The following is a 13,547-nucleotide window of genomic DNA, read 5'->3' as shown; positions in this document are numbered from 1 at the left end:
GGAGAGGGGAAGAGGGCAGAGTGGTGTCAGTAGTGTGCGAGGGTGCATGTGTGGCGGATGTGTGTCTACCTGCGCGTATGCTGGGGCCCACACGCGCAGGCCAGTGACCACACGCACCTCGGGATAGAGTTCCTTCAGGTACTGGAGCACCTCACGGCAGATGTCGCCCTGAACGATGACCTCGTTCTGGCCGGTGTTGTTCTTGCTCACGCTGCTGGAGGAGGCGAACTTCCCCGAGAAGGACTTGGCAGTCTTCTTGAGGTCGATTCCTGCGTCGGATTGATGTGGGCGGCATTTCCAGGCCCCGGCATCAGAGCAAATGGGCGTTGGAGTGAGTGGGGACTGGAAGGAAGGAGAAGAGGGAAGGGAGGAGGCAGCAGGGGAAGAAGAGGAGGATGAGAGGGCCCGAGGAAGAGGACACTTGTCGCACCGTGCTTGTCCAGACCACGGACCGAAGTGACGGCCTTACGCCCACGGCGCGAGGCATTGCTGATGATGACCATGTTCTGCGTGGGGAGACACATTTCTTGAGGGTGAGAAGGGGGAGGCTCTGCTTTCGGGCCCAAAGCCCGGCGGAGCAATGTCCGGGCGGACGGGGGAAATGCCGGAACGTACGGCCTTCTTGGCGGCGTCAGCCTTGCGGGCAGCAGCTGCCAGCTTGGTGGGGTTGATGGTGGCCGGCGGAGCGGAGGCACCGTCGGCAGGGGCGTCGCCCGAGGGAGCGGCGCTGTCCGCCGGAGCCGACTCCACGGTCTCGGCCTCGGCAAAGAGCTCCGGGTGGGCCTTCTGCCACCAGACGGCGCACTTCTTGGCCGCGGGGAAGATCTCGCAATACTCGCGAGGATAGCTGCACACTATGGCCGAGGGAGATCGCCAAAGTTCCATGGGAGAGGAGTGGGCGTCAGGCGGAGATCAGGGGAATTGGAGGAGGGGGGCAGGGCAAGAAAGTCATCTCTCCGCCTAATCATGGCCAACGTACGGCCACAGTAGAGGACCTCCACCTGATGGGGGAGGGCCTTGGGAAGGAGGCAAGGGAGGACGGACATGCTGGCTTGCAGGAAGGCGGGGGAAGGGCAAAAGGAAGAAGGTCAACGTCAGGAACACAGGAGGGAGGAAGAAAAGGGTGGGTGGGTGGGTGGGTGGGGGGAGGGGGAGGGGGAGGGGGAGGGAGGTACGGGAGTCGGTGCGGAAGGTGTGCGCGCGTGTGTTGTGTTTGTGTAAGGGGGAGGCAGGAGACCAGGGGAAGGATGGAGACACATCTCGGCAGCCTCCTGGTTGGCTGTCTCGGGTGCCCTTCAGTGGGGGGGGGGGGGGGGGGGGCGCCCGAGAAGGGGGGGGGGGCCCAAGGGAACCAAAGAAAGGACAAAGGAGAACAGGGGGGAGAAAAAACATCAAAACTAGAGGAGGCAAAGTGGGAGGCCCCCCGCCACATGGAGGGAGACACTGGGAGAGGGGGACACTCCGGCTGACGGCAACCGTCGGATCGCGGTGTGTGGCCATCGCCGAGGAGACCGCGCGTCGGACCACCGGGGCCGTCGGCCGCACGCCAACCGGTCTGATGACCTGTGTCCCCTGACCGCGGTGTTGATCACGCAAAATGTCAGTTAAAGACCTCTCCGCGGACCGGCCCCGGCGGTTTTTGACCCACAAGCCCAGCCCCCCCCCCCGGGCTCTAGAACCATGGCAGCCGGTGTGGGGCGAGGGGGCGACACCGGGCCCCACGGGCTAGGCGGCTGTTTCAAACCCACAATGCCAGACAACGCCCGAGTACCAAACGCCAGAAGGGACCCCTTGTCCGGGAGTCTACCTTGCTCAAGAGGGGGCTCCCAATTGGACGGCCGGAGGGGTCCGCGATCTTTGGGCGGGGTCCCAGGCGTGCCGCCTGTTCCGTTGTTCTCCAGCTCTGAGGTTAATACAGATGGGCCTCGCCAATGCGCGTGCCCCGAGGCTCTGCCCCCTGCCTGACGGTCACGCGTCCGTGAGTTGTGGTTCCCTTCTGCTTTTGCCTCCATCACACCTCCCCCAGGGCCACTTATCTGGAGGAGAGCAGATCCCGCGGGTGCGCGAGGGAGCTTCCGGGGCGAGTGGGGAGGGGGGAGAACAAATCCCAACGGCAACCCGCGATCTTGTTTTCACGCCCCGCTCCTCGGATCCCAGTGGCACCTCGTTCCCTTTGGGGGGGGGGGGGGGGGGGGGCAGTGCCTCCGGGGCCAGCCGGAGCCTGGGCGTCTCGGAAGGCCATTGGGTCTCCTCCGTGTGCTCGAATTTCCATTCCCCATGGGAGTCGACCCGGGGGAGCGGCTAACAGCCTCCTCCCTCCTGAGCGCCGCGGGGGGCGGAGTGCGACGAGAAGGGCCGGGCGCCACGCCTCGGCCCCTCGCACGGCTCGTCACGAGGGGCAGATTGTTCTCGCGCCCTGGATGCCTCTCTCTCTCTCTCTCACACATGCCTGCTCGACGCCGCTATGTCTCGGGTATTTTCTTGGGCCGAACGCATGGGCTTGGCGATGCCTCGGTCGGCAGCGGTGTTTGGAGACCTTCGGAGGGCAGGTGACAAGACTTGTTCGCGGTTTGGGGGCAGCCGATGTTGGCCCGAGGCCGGATGCTGGGCGTCTCTTGGCGTTGGGGGTGGGGCGTTGTGCCGGGCCAACAGCTGATCGCGATGTGAAACAGGAGGCCGAGCTTGAAAACAGTCCCTCGAAAGAAAGGAAAGAGCCCGAGCTAGTGTCTCCTCCCCTCTCCTCCGCCTACGTCTGATTTCCCTTCCTCTTTTTTTTCGCCCCGAATCCCGGTAGTTTCACCTCCCACGCGGGACGCACCATCGCTGTCAGCAACTCGAGTATGAGGCCCCTTGAAGAAGGCGTGCTCGCGGCCACGGGCCAGGTGCTCGGCCTGGCCGAGTTGCGCTCCGGGAGCAAGAAAGTCTTCAAGCCTCGGCCATGGATGGTGCGGCCTGGGCCGATGCCCCTTTCCCGGTGTCGCCTCGCGCGCTGACCTCACTGCCAGATTGTCACACTGATCCTCGAAGGTGCATGGCTGATTGTGCGCGAGGCGCCTTGGTCCGGGGTGCGCTTTGTGGGCGCCGGCCCCGGTGCCCAGGTGATCGTCCCCTCGCTGGAGGGGCGGCTGCTGGTGGCCTTCCATCTGGAAAAGGTGGACATCGACATTGCCCCGGCTAAGCGCCGCCTGCGCCTGTCGAAGGAGGGCCGCCAGGTGGAGCTGCGGGAATTGAGCCCGGGGGCGGTGTTGCTGCGGTCCTCGCGTCTGCAAGTGACCCATCGCCAGGTGAGTTCGTTGGCGATGTCCGGCGCGGCCGATGACGATCCCCTGGCGGGAGCCCTGCTCGACCTGTTGTCGCCATTGGACGCGGAGACTCCGGGCGAAGTCCGCGCCCGAGGGAACACCGGCGGCCTCTTTCCCTTTGACTGGTGGTCGGAGATGGTGACGAGGCAAATCTTCCTGGCTGGCGGTAATCTCGTTCGCGAGTATGCGCCCTCCATCCGGCCCGGGTCCATTTTGACAGTGCGCTGACTTGGGGCTGGGCTGTGGGCATTGGCCAGGGGCCGAAGAGCGTCCGAGGGCCTGCCGGGCGTGGTCCATCCATTCTGACCGGTGTTGCTTTGGTGCATCTGCTCGTCCATGGGGCAGACGTCATCCGGTGCGCTTGGCATTCTTCCACGCGCGCGCGCGCGCGGCAAGCTCCTCGGCCGGTGACTAACCCATGGATGCCCTCGGCGCATTGCAATGTGCCGGCCCTTCAGACGACGAGTTCTATCGGCGACACGGCATGGAGCAATTCTTCGGTGGCGACTCTCCCACATCCGGCATGCCCGTCCCCTGCGACCTGGGTGAAGTGTCCCCGATGCCTGACGCTGGAAACCTGGGCGACCTGCCCGAACCATCACCCGCTGACAAGCAGATGGAGATGTCCCAGAGCTCCACCTCCGACAGCCTGGAGGGCCGGTTGGCCACCTGCCGTGCTAATGATGAGGACGATGAAGAGGATCTTTTCTACACTCCCCTTTCCATGTCCCGGGTGTGTTCGCCGGATGCAGGCGAGGGGGCAGCTGCTTGCGGGGACACCCGTAGCCCGGGGGCGCCGGAGTCCACCCTCACGGGGAAGCTATCTTCCCAGACCCTCCTCTTGGACGATATCGAGGCAACCGCGGACACAGTTCGTACCTCGCTGCCCTGCGATTCGAGGTGCGTATGTTGTTTTTTTTTTTTGCTGCGCGTGGTCGGGCGGGCGGGCGGGCGGGCGCGCATGCTGCGAAGAGATCGTTCCCGATCGAGAGGGCCTCGCACATCCTGGCCACACGTCTAAAACGAAGGACGCCCCAGTGGAAAGCTCCCATCGATTTATTCGCTGCTCAAGCAGCCTGCTCGAGACCTGGCCCGTTTCCTCCTGCCGCTGGACTGGCACGAGCCCTCGACTCCGACTGTTCGCTTTGCGGAGGAACTCATTCACTCGGGACCGCTATTGGCTCGGGCCATCCGGTGTGCCGAGACAGCGGACTGTGCCCTGGAGCTGCTGGGCCCCGGCGAGGCAATGGGGTACGCGACCTGCATGTTGCCGGTCACCGAGGCCGGCACTTTTTGCTTCCCCGCGCCGTGAGGCTGCCTTTCGCCCGGCTGACGAGCGGCCCTGCTTCTGACGCGGGCGAAAAGAATCCCCGCATTCGACTCGCTTGAGGATCTACTCTCTTTGAGCTGGTTCCCGGAGGCCCTCAAGCATGCGCTGGCCGGTGGACACTGGACATCGGGCCCGGGGCACCCCCCGGAAGTGGCCCCCTTCAAGCGGCCGACCTTCTCCTCGGACATGGAGGCCCAGTGGTGGGCCGAGGCCTGTCCGAAGCTAGGGCGCATGTGCTTGGTCGCGGCGTTGGCCGGCTGCGCGCCGTTCGGCCCCCCGACTGCACCGGGCCGGCGGTCTGCCCCATTGGGCACGCTGATCGGGGAAACGCTCGAGCTGAATCGTCACCGGTCCGGCGTCGGCTTCCGCGGGCTGTCCGAGCAGCTGACCGACCAGCAAACCATCATCTTCGCCGAGTCCACCACGCCGTTGCGGTCACATGTATCCGGGCGACCCGGGCGCTGGTGTACCATCCAGGAGGCCACTTTCTCCGTGCCCCGATTGAGCATCCGCTCCCTCGGCGAGCTGGAGGTTCCCATCAGCGGTTCTGGCTGCCTTCGTTTGGACTTCGGCGACCCGCGAGACCCATCCCCGGGCGCCGGGCCGGGGACGGAAAACTACACCTGGAACAAGCCGGGAACCCGGGTGCGCGGGCTACTGGCCGAGGTGGGCACCTGGGTGGAGCATGTACGTCTTGATGCATGGGCTTTGGGCGATCTCGCCAGCGGTCATGCACACATGCACGCGGCAAGATCGCCCGCACATGTGGCCACTGGGCCACATCGCCGCAAGCCCGGCCCGCCCCCGCCCCCCCCCCCCCCCCCTGGAGGGCCGGCACCTTCGGCGTGTCGCGCTTTCGAAAAGGTAATAACAATGCTTCCTCACTGGGTCCGGAACAAACGACGACCTACCGACCATGCACTCGGCAGGTGGGGACCATACAGCTGGACTGCGTCGAGACCGGGCTCCGAGTGGTCATGGCCCACGAATTGAGCACCGACTCCGGGGGGTTGCTGGACCGGGAGCATCTGGCCGCCGCCGGAGGGCCCCTACCCAATGGAGATCCCCGCCTGCGGCGGAATTTCGCCCGCGTCTCGGGCGAGTTAATTCACGGTACGAGGGGGGTCCCGCATGGAAGCAGGCAATCCATGGGAAGGGCTCAGCCGGGGAGCTGGCCCTGATGCATGAGTCCTTTCCCTCAGGGCGAGTCGGTTGCTAACGCGAGGAATCCCCCCTGCTCCGGTTTCCCCCGGCCGGCGGGCTGGAATCATAGCCGAGTCTGGTCGCCGTGTGGCCACTCTGGTCGGGAGGCATGACCGATTCCTGGCAATGAGGCCGGAAACGGGGGCCGGCCCTCCCCTGCCATACCGGGTGATCTGGGTAAATGATGACGTTGGCCTCGGCGATCGGCAATTCGGATTCTCGGTGTTCGCCTCGAGCCTGGCGTCGCTCGATGCGTCACACCTGGCACCCGGGGAGGATATGACCCCGGGTGTGCCCCGGATCAACTTGGCCCCGACCGATGCTCGCCTTCGCCCGGACCTCCGGCACTGGGAGTTGGGAAGGGCTGCCGAGGCGGCCGAGTCCCGGGCCAAACTCGCTCCCCGGCGGCCCGGGCAGAATGAGCCTAGGTGCGCTCCGGTCTCGCTCATTTCCGGGGGAGCTCTTCCGAGAGGGCCAGTTATGGGGGGGGGGGGGGGCTGGCATTTGCCAAGCAGCAGCTTCATTCCCGTGCTGGGTAATGCATTTATACTCCTCGCGAGGGCCGAACACAACCCACTCTAACCGGAATCTCCCCCCCCCCCCTACACACACACACATGGCATCATGTCGGCAGGTACTTCCAAAAGGTGGCTTCCCTCGGCATTGCCGACCCGCGGTTCCCGGTGACCTCCTCCGGGTGGACTGTCCGACCGGCGCCAGGCGCAGAGGATGCCCATCGCCAAGCCCTCTATTGGTCCATCAAGGAGCAGGGGACATGGTTGCGCTCGATCTCGGAAGAGGACCCCTCGGTGGCCGAGCATCTGCGTCTGAGCGGGCGCATGCACCCGTAGTGGTCTTTTGGCGAGGCCTTCTCAGCGCCCTGGGAGCATCCAATCAAGACCGAGTCTCACCTATTTTCGCACAGGCCGGGAAGTGCCCCTCTTCCCTCCGGCCACGTCGCCGAGAGTGGCTTTTGCAAATGAATAAAAATTCCGCCCCCGAGAGGGACACCCTACACCGGCTACCGAGAGATCGGTGCGGCTCGGAGACCGTCCACATCTGGCCGAAGCACCGAAGCCACGGTCGCGGGACCCCGAGGACAAACTGAGCGCGGCTTGGCAGCCTTGCCCGGGCATGTGTCTTTGGCCTGCCACTCTGTCAGTCGGGCAGGGAGGAGGGGTCAGCCTGGCCGAAGATGCGCCCCCTCCTTGTTGTGGGCTACAGCGATCTCGGTGCATACTGAAAAGCCATGGGGAGACGAACACCATGAGTTGTCCAAAAATATCATCTCACGCGCGAGTCACGTGTGTCTTCCGCTGGCCCATCCAATGAATTCAGCCCGCCGAAGGCGGCAAGCCGAGGCCTCCTTATTTCGGGCGGCACACCGGGCGGCATGGTCCAGGAGCCCTGCAGCGATCTCCCCCCCCCCCCCCCTGCCTCCTCTTCTTCCGCCACCAGCAGCATCCCATCACCGCCTCTCGGCAACAGGGCACTGAAAGTCCCTCTGTATCCTCCTCCGCCTCTCTACTTCCACATCCCTCTTTCGGATCCGCCGTTGCCTCATGTCGTCTGGGAGCGCGGCCGTGCACCGGGATGTTGCGCCCTGGGTGCCGGTGGCTTCCGGCGCCACCGCCGGCGTTGTGGCGCGCTTCATCGTGGCCCCGCTGGATGTGGTCAAAATTCGCCTTCAAGTACGCGCCCGAAGGGTGTCCCCCCCCCCGCACCCCCCTTGCCCCTGGGAAGTGCCTCACCCCAATCCAAGCCCTGACATCCGCCCTCGCCCCGGGCGACCGCGACCCCCCCCCCCCCCCCCTCACCAAGACCCAACTTCATCAAGCCGGGACCGCTCCGAAGTACACCTCCATGGCCCAGTGTTTTCGGATGATTGCCCGAGAGGAGGGTATCCTGGTGCGCTCCACAGACACGTTGATTCCCCATCCCCCCCCCCCCCTCTCTCTCTCTCCCCCCCCCCCTTTGGGCGTTCATCTGGCTTCTGCCCTCCCACACTGACCCCCAAGCGTGTTGTAGGCCCTGTGGAAGGGTAACCTCCCGGCCCTGTACCTGTATGCGGCGTATGCGGGGCTCCAATTCTCCCTGGTCGAGCCGATCAACACCTTCACCACGTCCCTGCTCGGCTCGCTCTCTGGACGAGGCACAAACTCGACGGATCTCCAACAGGGAAGGAGCTCCTCATCCTCCCTGTCCAAAACGTCGCCTGTCATCTCGGCAGTGTCCGGCTTTTTGGCCGCCTCCACCGCCGGAACGCTGACCTACCCACTGGATCTGCTTCGGACCCGGTGGGCCCTGCAAGCAGGCCAAGTACAAAGCTACTCGCTGGCGAGCTATTCCGTGCGTGCTGGGAAGAGGCCTTCTTTTCCTGGCCTGGGCCTCTGTCTGTCCCTCGATCTCCCTGTCGATCTTCGCATCTCGGATCTCCCTCGTCCTTTCTCTCCTCTCCCCTCGCGCGCTCTCCCCGCCGGCCTGCTCTACTGGCTTCCGTTACTGACCCCTGTCGGCCTTGGGAATAGCCAACCGCGCTGATTGGCTCACTCGCGGACATCGCCCGCACCGAGGGCGGTCCACGGGCTCTGTACCGGGGGCTGAGCTCGGCCCTGATCGGCACCGCCCCGGCCGCCGGGGTGTCCTTCGGCTGCTACTCGGCGGTCCGGCAGGTGCTTGATGCACTTGGCCGCTTCCTGACCACATCTCCACATGGGCCCGGGGGCTGGCGTGACACTTTGAACACGGCCGGCGTTTGGTCTCTGGCTGAGGGGGTTGGTTTGCCGGCGGCAGTGTCCGGCGCCACGGCCGGTGTGGCCTCTAAGCTGGTGAGTGCACCATTTGACTTGATCCGCAAGCGCCTGCAGATTGTCACGGCAGCTGCATCGGCCGGGACATCCACGATGGCCACCTCGATCCCGGCCGCAGCAGGCCCGAGTGCAGCCTTTGCCGCACGGATCATGTACGAGGGCTCAGCCGTGCAGGAAGTGCCGCGCACGATGTGGGCTTGCGCTCGGATGACTGTCCGCCAGGAGGTGCGCATGAGCCAGCGCCAAGGCCGGCTTAGAAGGAGTGCCGAACACCTCCCCCCCGGGGGGGCCTGGTCGATTTGTTGAGATTCACCCCTTCGGCCCTTTCCCCCTTCCTCGCTCTCTTTCTCTCCCTCCCTGCGTCTGTCCCTCTCTCTCTCTCTCTCTCTCACACACACACACACACTCTTCCTCTTCCCTGGTGCCCGTCTCCCTCCTCACGCCTGTCTTCCTTTCCCTTCGTGTAGGGAATGCGCGGCCTCTTCCGAGGCCTGACCCCAACGTTGGTGAAGGCCGTCCCCGCCTCGGCCATCACATTCTACGTGTACGAGCTGGCATTCAAGACTTTCTCGGGACTAGGGTAGATGGAGGGGAGCTTGTGCTTTTCATCTTCCTCCCGGCCTTCCCCCCCTTCTTTCGCCACGGCTAAAGTGAAATGTGAGGGTAGGGCCTTTGCCCCTAAAAATCATAGACATCAGCCAGACACACCCCATGCGGCACCGAGAAGGGCACGGCCATGGGGGGTTGTTGGAAGTGGGAAGGGGGCCTTTCCCGCGGGAGAAGCACAGGTTTATTCCATCACAGTGGTGGTTCCAGAAAGGCTGACAGCCATCGGGGTGGTAGACCCGCCCATGTGTAGTTCGAACACCGGCAGGTGAAGGACACCGGTCTGGCATGGGGGCGGATGTCATCGGGAGGGTCAGAAAAGGGCAACTCGCCCGAGGCGGGAGCGAAAAAGGAAGGCAAAGCAGGGGGGAGGGGGGGGGGGGGGGGGGGAAAGAGGGCCAGAGGGCACATACACGATATGGCAAAAGGTTCCAAATGTGCTCGGCAGTCCCGTCGGCCGGGGCCGACTGGGGGCCCACCACCTGGTAGGGAATGCCCTCGGCCCGGTTGGCGCTGGCTCCGCCGGATGTCGGGGTCCCAGGCTGCTGGGTCTGGGTAGGTGCCAGCTGAATGCGGCAGTTCTGGACCTCAGGACCAAGGGGCGGGACAACCATCACCCGGATGGGTGTCGGCTTGAGCAAGGGGACACATGCCGGGACATCTAGGACCCAGGGGGATTAGACTGACATTTGCGTTGAGGAAGGGCCTGGCATGGCCAGAATCGCAAGGACAGAGCGAGAGAAAGGGAGAAAGAGGGAGAGAGAGAGAGAGAGAGAGGGAGAGGGAGGGGGGGGGGGGGGGGGGGGGAGGAGGGAGAGAAAGGACGAGAGGGAATCGCACCGGCTATGAGCGTGTAGGTGGGAGTCGAGATGGACGGCGGAGGTGGGGCCGGATGCTTGAGGGAGAAGTGGATTTGTCGCCGAGGACTGGGTGCCGGGGCATCACCGGGGCTGGGGAGTTCTCGCACGTGGACAAAGATGTGTCAGAGGCAACCAACCCAAATGGGGCATGCAATTGGAGGCCCGACGCACAGGGAATAGCTCACATGCACAAGGGCCGCGCTTGGAGTGAGGAGGGTGACGCGAGATCCGGGCAGGAGGGGCCCCTGAGGCTGATCGGCACAGGGCTTCCAGAGGGAGGTGGTCTTTGCAGAGGGGGAGGGGAAAAGCGGCGGAGAGGGTGAGCAGGCAAGCAGGAGGGGGATGGTCCTCGGGGGAAGGGGGTCAGGGCATACCTCATCGCCGGTGCCGGTTTCCACTGCATGGAGCCAAAGGCTCGGAGTGCGCAGATACTGGGGCAGGGTCAGATCCAGACTAAAGGCAGAGGACGCCCGAGCCAGGAAGGGGGCCTGCACGACCATTGACCGTGTGAGAAGGGTCTGCCGCTGGGGCCCAACAATGCTCAGGGAGACGGTCAACTTGCGCGAGGCCAGCAGCCGAAGCAACCCGGCCATCGAGGTCGCGGAAGCGCTCGCCGGTCGGTTGGGTGCCATAAAGCGCAGGTAAACCGCGCGACCCCGGCGGATGATTTCCTCGGTCCGTTGAGTGGAAGAAGTCTGCAGGGGGGGATTTGTGTCTTTGCCAGCAGATGCATCCAAGGGGAAGGGCAGGACCGAGCCTCGTGCCAGCTGCGCCGGGGTCGGTGGCGTCTGACTCACTTCGATGTCCACTGCGATGAAAAGAGAGAGGGGTCCGCCCAGGCGCAAACTGATGATTAGGCGAGGAGCAGGGAGACGGACGCCACCGAGCGAAGAATTGGATGCCAGAGAAGCGTACGGTAAGAGGGGGCGACCCGGAGTTGGAGATCCGTGGCGGCCGTAATCCCCGGGGAGGAGAAGAAGGGGCTAAGGGAGTACCAAACATCCAGCAGGAGAAATCCCTCCGGGGCCAAGTCATCACCGAGACACACGGAGCCGGGCTCGGCAGTCTCGGCGGGCAGAAGGACCGGCTGAATGTTCACACCGCGGGGGACAATGTCCCCCTGCGGAGGAAGGGAGCTGCTTGGGCTGGTGGCGAGAGAGCGAGTCAGAAGGTGAACAAGAGAGAGAGAGAGGGGGGGGGGAGCGAGAGGGGGAAGGGGCGAGGAAAGGCAAGAGCCCGGCACTGGGGTCGGCATACAAAATGGAGGACACAAGCGGGAGCTCGAGGAGCACAGGGCGCCGCAGGGTGCAATACTCAGAGTCGAGGAGCTGCACGCCAAGCAGGGAGATGCGATCGATCTGCAGGGGAGAGGCGTGAGGACAAGGGAAACGGAGAGAAATCTCCCGAGAGGGAGGGAGGAGACACGAGAGACGTGGAAAAGGGCATGGAGCAGAAAGGGCAGGCAGGCAGGAAGAAGGACCCCCCCCCCGTGCAGAGGGCACATACTTGGAAGTGGGATCGGAAAGACGAGCTAGGCACGTCGAGAGTGAACCGGTGGGGAGTCGGACCGGCGACAGGATCAACGGCGGGAAGAAGGGCGTCCGCTTCGCCGGAGACCAGATTGCAATCAACCGTCTGCCAGGCAACAGGCGGGGGGATGATGCCGCCGAACATCTTCACCCGGCTGGAAATTGGTGTGAAGTGCAAGCGAACTCCCGCAAACCGCAGGCCCATGGGCAAGCTGGCGGTCAGGTCGAGGGCGAGCTGCGGCGCCTGCTGCCGCCCGGATGTACCGTCAATGTTCGAAAGCTCGGCAACCACTAATACCAGGAAGAAGGGGCATTGGGCCGGCGAGAAGGCCCACACATCCAATCCAAGGCAGCCAGGTGTCAGAAAGCAGCAACAATGCCAGCAAGAGGGAAGGGCGGGAGGGTCGCAATGCGATGAGAGGAAGGTGAACGCACGGCCGAAGGGACAGCACAGGGGGAGGGCTTCGGCCGGGGGACCATCGGCCGGGACGGCCGCATCCAGCAGCGGCCCGAGAAGGCGGACCAGCTCCAGGGCTTGCGCCCGGTCGGCCGGCGCCACCGAGCCCGGGGCAGTGGCCAACATCGCAAGTCCAAGCCCCAGGGTGGCCTGAGCGACTTCAACATGCTCGCCGCTGGTCACAACCAAACGCCGGCCAGCCTGCAAGGCCAAATGGGCCAGACCAAGGACCGTCCGGGTGGGGAGAAGAGCATGGCACTCGGTCCCCTGAGGCCCGACATACGGGCTGCGAGAGGGGCTTGGACGCGGGGCAAGTACCCCGGCAAGAGCCTGCTCATAGCGATGGTATGCCACACCTGGGCCAGCCAGCCGCAAAAGGGGCGGGACATTCCGAGCAAGTGGCATCTGACGGTCCACCTGGGCAGAGAGGACGCGACAAGCCACCGCCAGAGCCAAGGCCGTATGGCCGGCCAGCTGCAAGAAGACGGCCTTTTGGGCCAGGGTATAGAGCAGCAGGGTTCCAAGTTGCAGGTGGTGCTGGATGGTGGCAGCCTGCTCGAGGCACCACACCGCGGCGAGCCAGGGCTCATGCTCCCCACCGTCATCATCCAGGATGTTGGAATGCCAGGTGTCCGAGGTGACAGCCAGAGGGGCTGACGTGACGCTCGGTGAGCTGTCCGCCACAGCGGCGTCGGAGGTGTGGCTCGAGTTGACAGACCCGGAGTCGGATCCGGCCCCGGCGCCAGGGTCCTCGGCCTGACTGTGAATGCCGGACGTGGCCGTGGTCGGGAGCACGGTCGTGGCCAGCAGGCTCGTCCCCGGGGCATCGGGTACGACGAAGCGCACGGCCCCCGACCCGGTGGCTTGGTCATTTGCCGGGTTGACAATGCAGCAGGCCCCGGACCCGGACTGAAGCCAGTGCATGGCCCGGTGCACCGGGTTCCGTCCGGCCCAGGCATAGACGCCCAAAAAGTTGGTGCGAGCGACAAGGTGCAGGAGGCCACTGCCAGCGGTGGGGCCATTGGCCGCGGCGACGGTGTCCGCCGGCATGCCGCCCGAACTGGCACCGATGCTGTTGATCAGGAGCTGCTGAACGAGCACCGACTTCTCGGCGCGGACGCGTAGCTGGCCAGCACCGGCGGCAAAGAGTGTGCTCGCGCGGCTCAGCAGGGCAGCTCGCCGGGCGCGGATGATGTTCTGATGGTGTGTGATGGACTGCCGGGTCAGAGGGACAGCACTGGGAGTGACCGGCGAACTGGGTGTCGAGGTCCCGGCCGCAGGGCCGGCTGCACCGCTGGTAGCGGTGGGGCGGTACTGCGGTACGCAGGACCGATATGCCAGCGCCACAATGATGTTCCTGAAGATGCGGCCACGAGTCGGTGTTAGTCACGAGGTAGGTGGTGCAAAGCCCCAGCCCCCCATCGAGAAAGAGAGGGAGAGAGAGGGAGAG

The 13,547-nt window shown here is 64.8% G+C and overlaps 3 protein-coding genes across 4 annotated transcripts in view; 2 read left to right on the top strand and 1 right to left on the bottom strand.

The window, feature by feature from the left end:
- Positions 1–2,840: 2,840 nt before the first annotated feature.
- On the top strand, positions 2,841–6,686 carry H696_01056 (hypothetical protein; the record flags this gene model as incomplete). Its single annotated transcript, XM_009494942.1, has 9 exons — positions 2,841–2,945; positions 3,006–3,521; positions 3,648–3,657; positions 3,761–4,202; positions 4,341–4,553; positions 4,668–5,319; positions 5,562–5,745; positions 5,906–6,263; positions 6,470–6,686. The coding sequence occupies 9 exons, from the start codon at positions 2,841–2,843 to the stop codon at positions 6,684–6,686; spliced, it is 2,697 nt and encodes an 898-aa protein (XP_009493217.1).
- Positions 6,687–7,269: 583 nt separating this feature from the next.
- H696_01055 (hypothetical protein) lies at positions 7,270–9,352 on the top strand. Its single transcript, XM_009494941.1, has 5 exons — positions 7,270–7,526; positions 7,657–7,743; positions 7,864–8,184; positions 8,364–8,870; positions 9,113–9,352. Exons 1-5 carry the CDS (start codon positions 7,398–7,400, stop codon positions 9,227–9,229), a joined length of 1,161 nt encoding a protein of 386 aa, XP_009493216.1. The 5' UTR covers positions 7,270–7,397; the 3' UTR covers positions 9,230–9,352.
- A 47-nt stretch (positions 9,353–9,399) lies between these two features.
- Positions 9,400–13,547, bottom strand: part of H696_01054 — a 6,983-nt gene continuing 2,835 nt past the window's right edge. For both annotated transcript variants that reach the window (XM_009494939.1, XM_009494940.1), the window contains 9 exons: positions 12,076–13,454; positions 11,618–11,931; positions 11,369–11,469; positions 11,027–11,256; positions 10,486–10,919; positions 10,283–10,395; positions 10,092–10,201; positions 9,665–9,912; positions 9,400–9,534 (listed from right to left, as the gene is read on the bottom strand). In XM_009494939.1, coding sequence (XP_009493214.1) covers positions 9,436–9,534; positions 9,665–9,912; positions 10,092–10,201; positions 10,283–10,395; positions 10,486–10,919; positions 11,027–11,256; positions 11,369–11,469; positions 11,618–11,931; positions 12,076–13,454 — 3,028 coding nt within the window. In that variant the 3' untranslated portion in view covers positions 9,400–9,435. The remainder of the gene's footprint in view (positions 9,535–9,664; positions 9,913–10,091; positions 10,202–10,282; positions 10,396–10,485; positions 10,920–11,026; positions 11,257–11,368; positions 11,470–11,617; positions 11,932–12,075; positions 13,455–13,547) is intronic.

The sequence above is a fragment of the Fonticula alba genome (assembly GCF_000388065.1).
Source record: "Fonticula alba strain ATCC 38817 unplaced genomic scaffold supercont2.2, whole genome shotgun sequence".
Lineage (NCBI taxonomy): Eukaryota > Rotosphaerida > Fonticulaceae > Fonticula > Fonticula alba.
Note: the sequence above shows the minus strand (reverse complement) of the source record. Positions and strands in the feature narration are given on the sequence as shown.

What these genes read in the sequence shown, in the direction of transcription:
- H696_01055 (XM_009494941.1), top strand. Translation starts at nt 7,398, where the DNA reads ATGTCGTCTGGGAGCGCGGCCGTGCACCGGGATGTTGCGCCCTGGGTG. An exon ending in TGGTCAAAATTCGCCTTCAA is followed by an intron (nt 7,527 to 7,656) that starts GTACGCGCCCGA and finishes CCCCTCACCAAG; the next exon opens with ACCCAACTTCATCAAGCCGG. An exon ending in ACTCGCTGGCGAGCTATTCC is followed by an intron (nt 8,185 to 8,363) that starts GTGCGTGCTGGG and finishes CCTTGGGAATAG; the next exon opens with CCAACCGCGCTGATTGGCTC.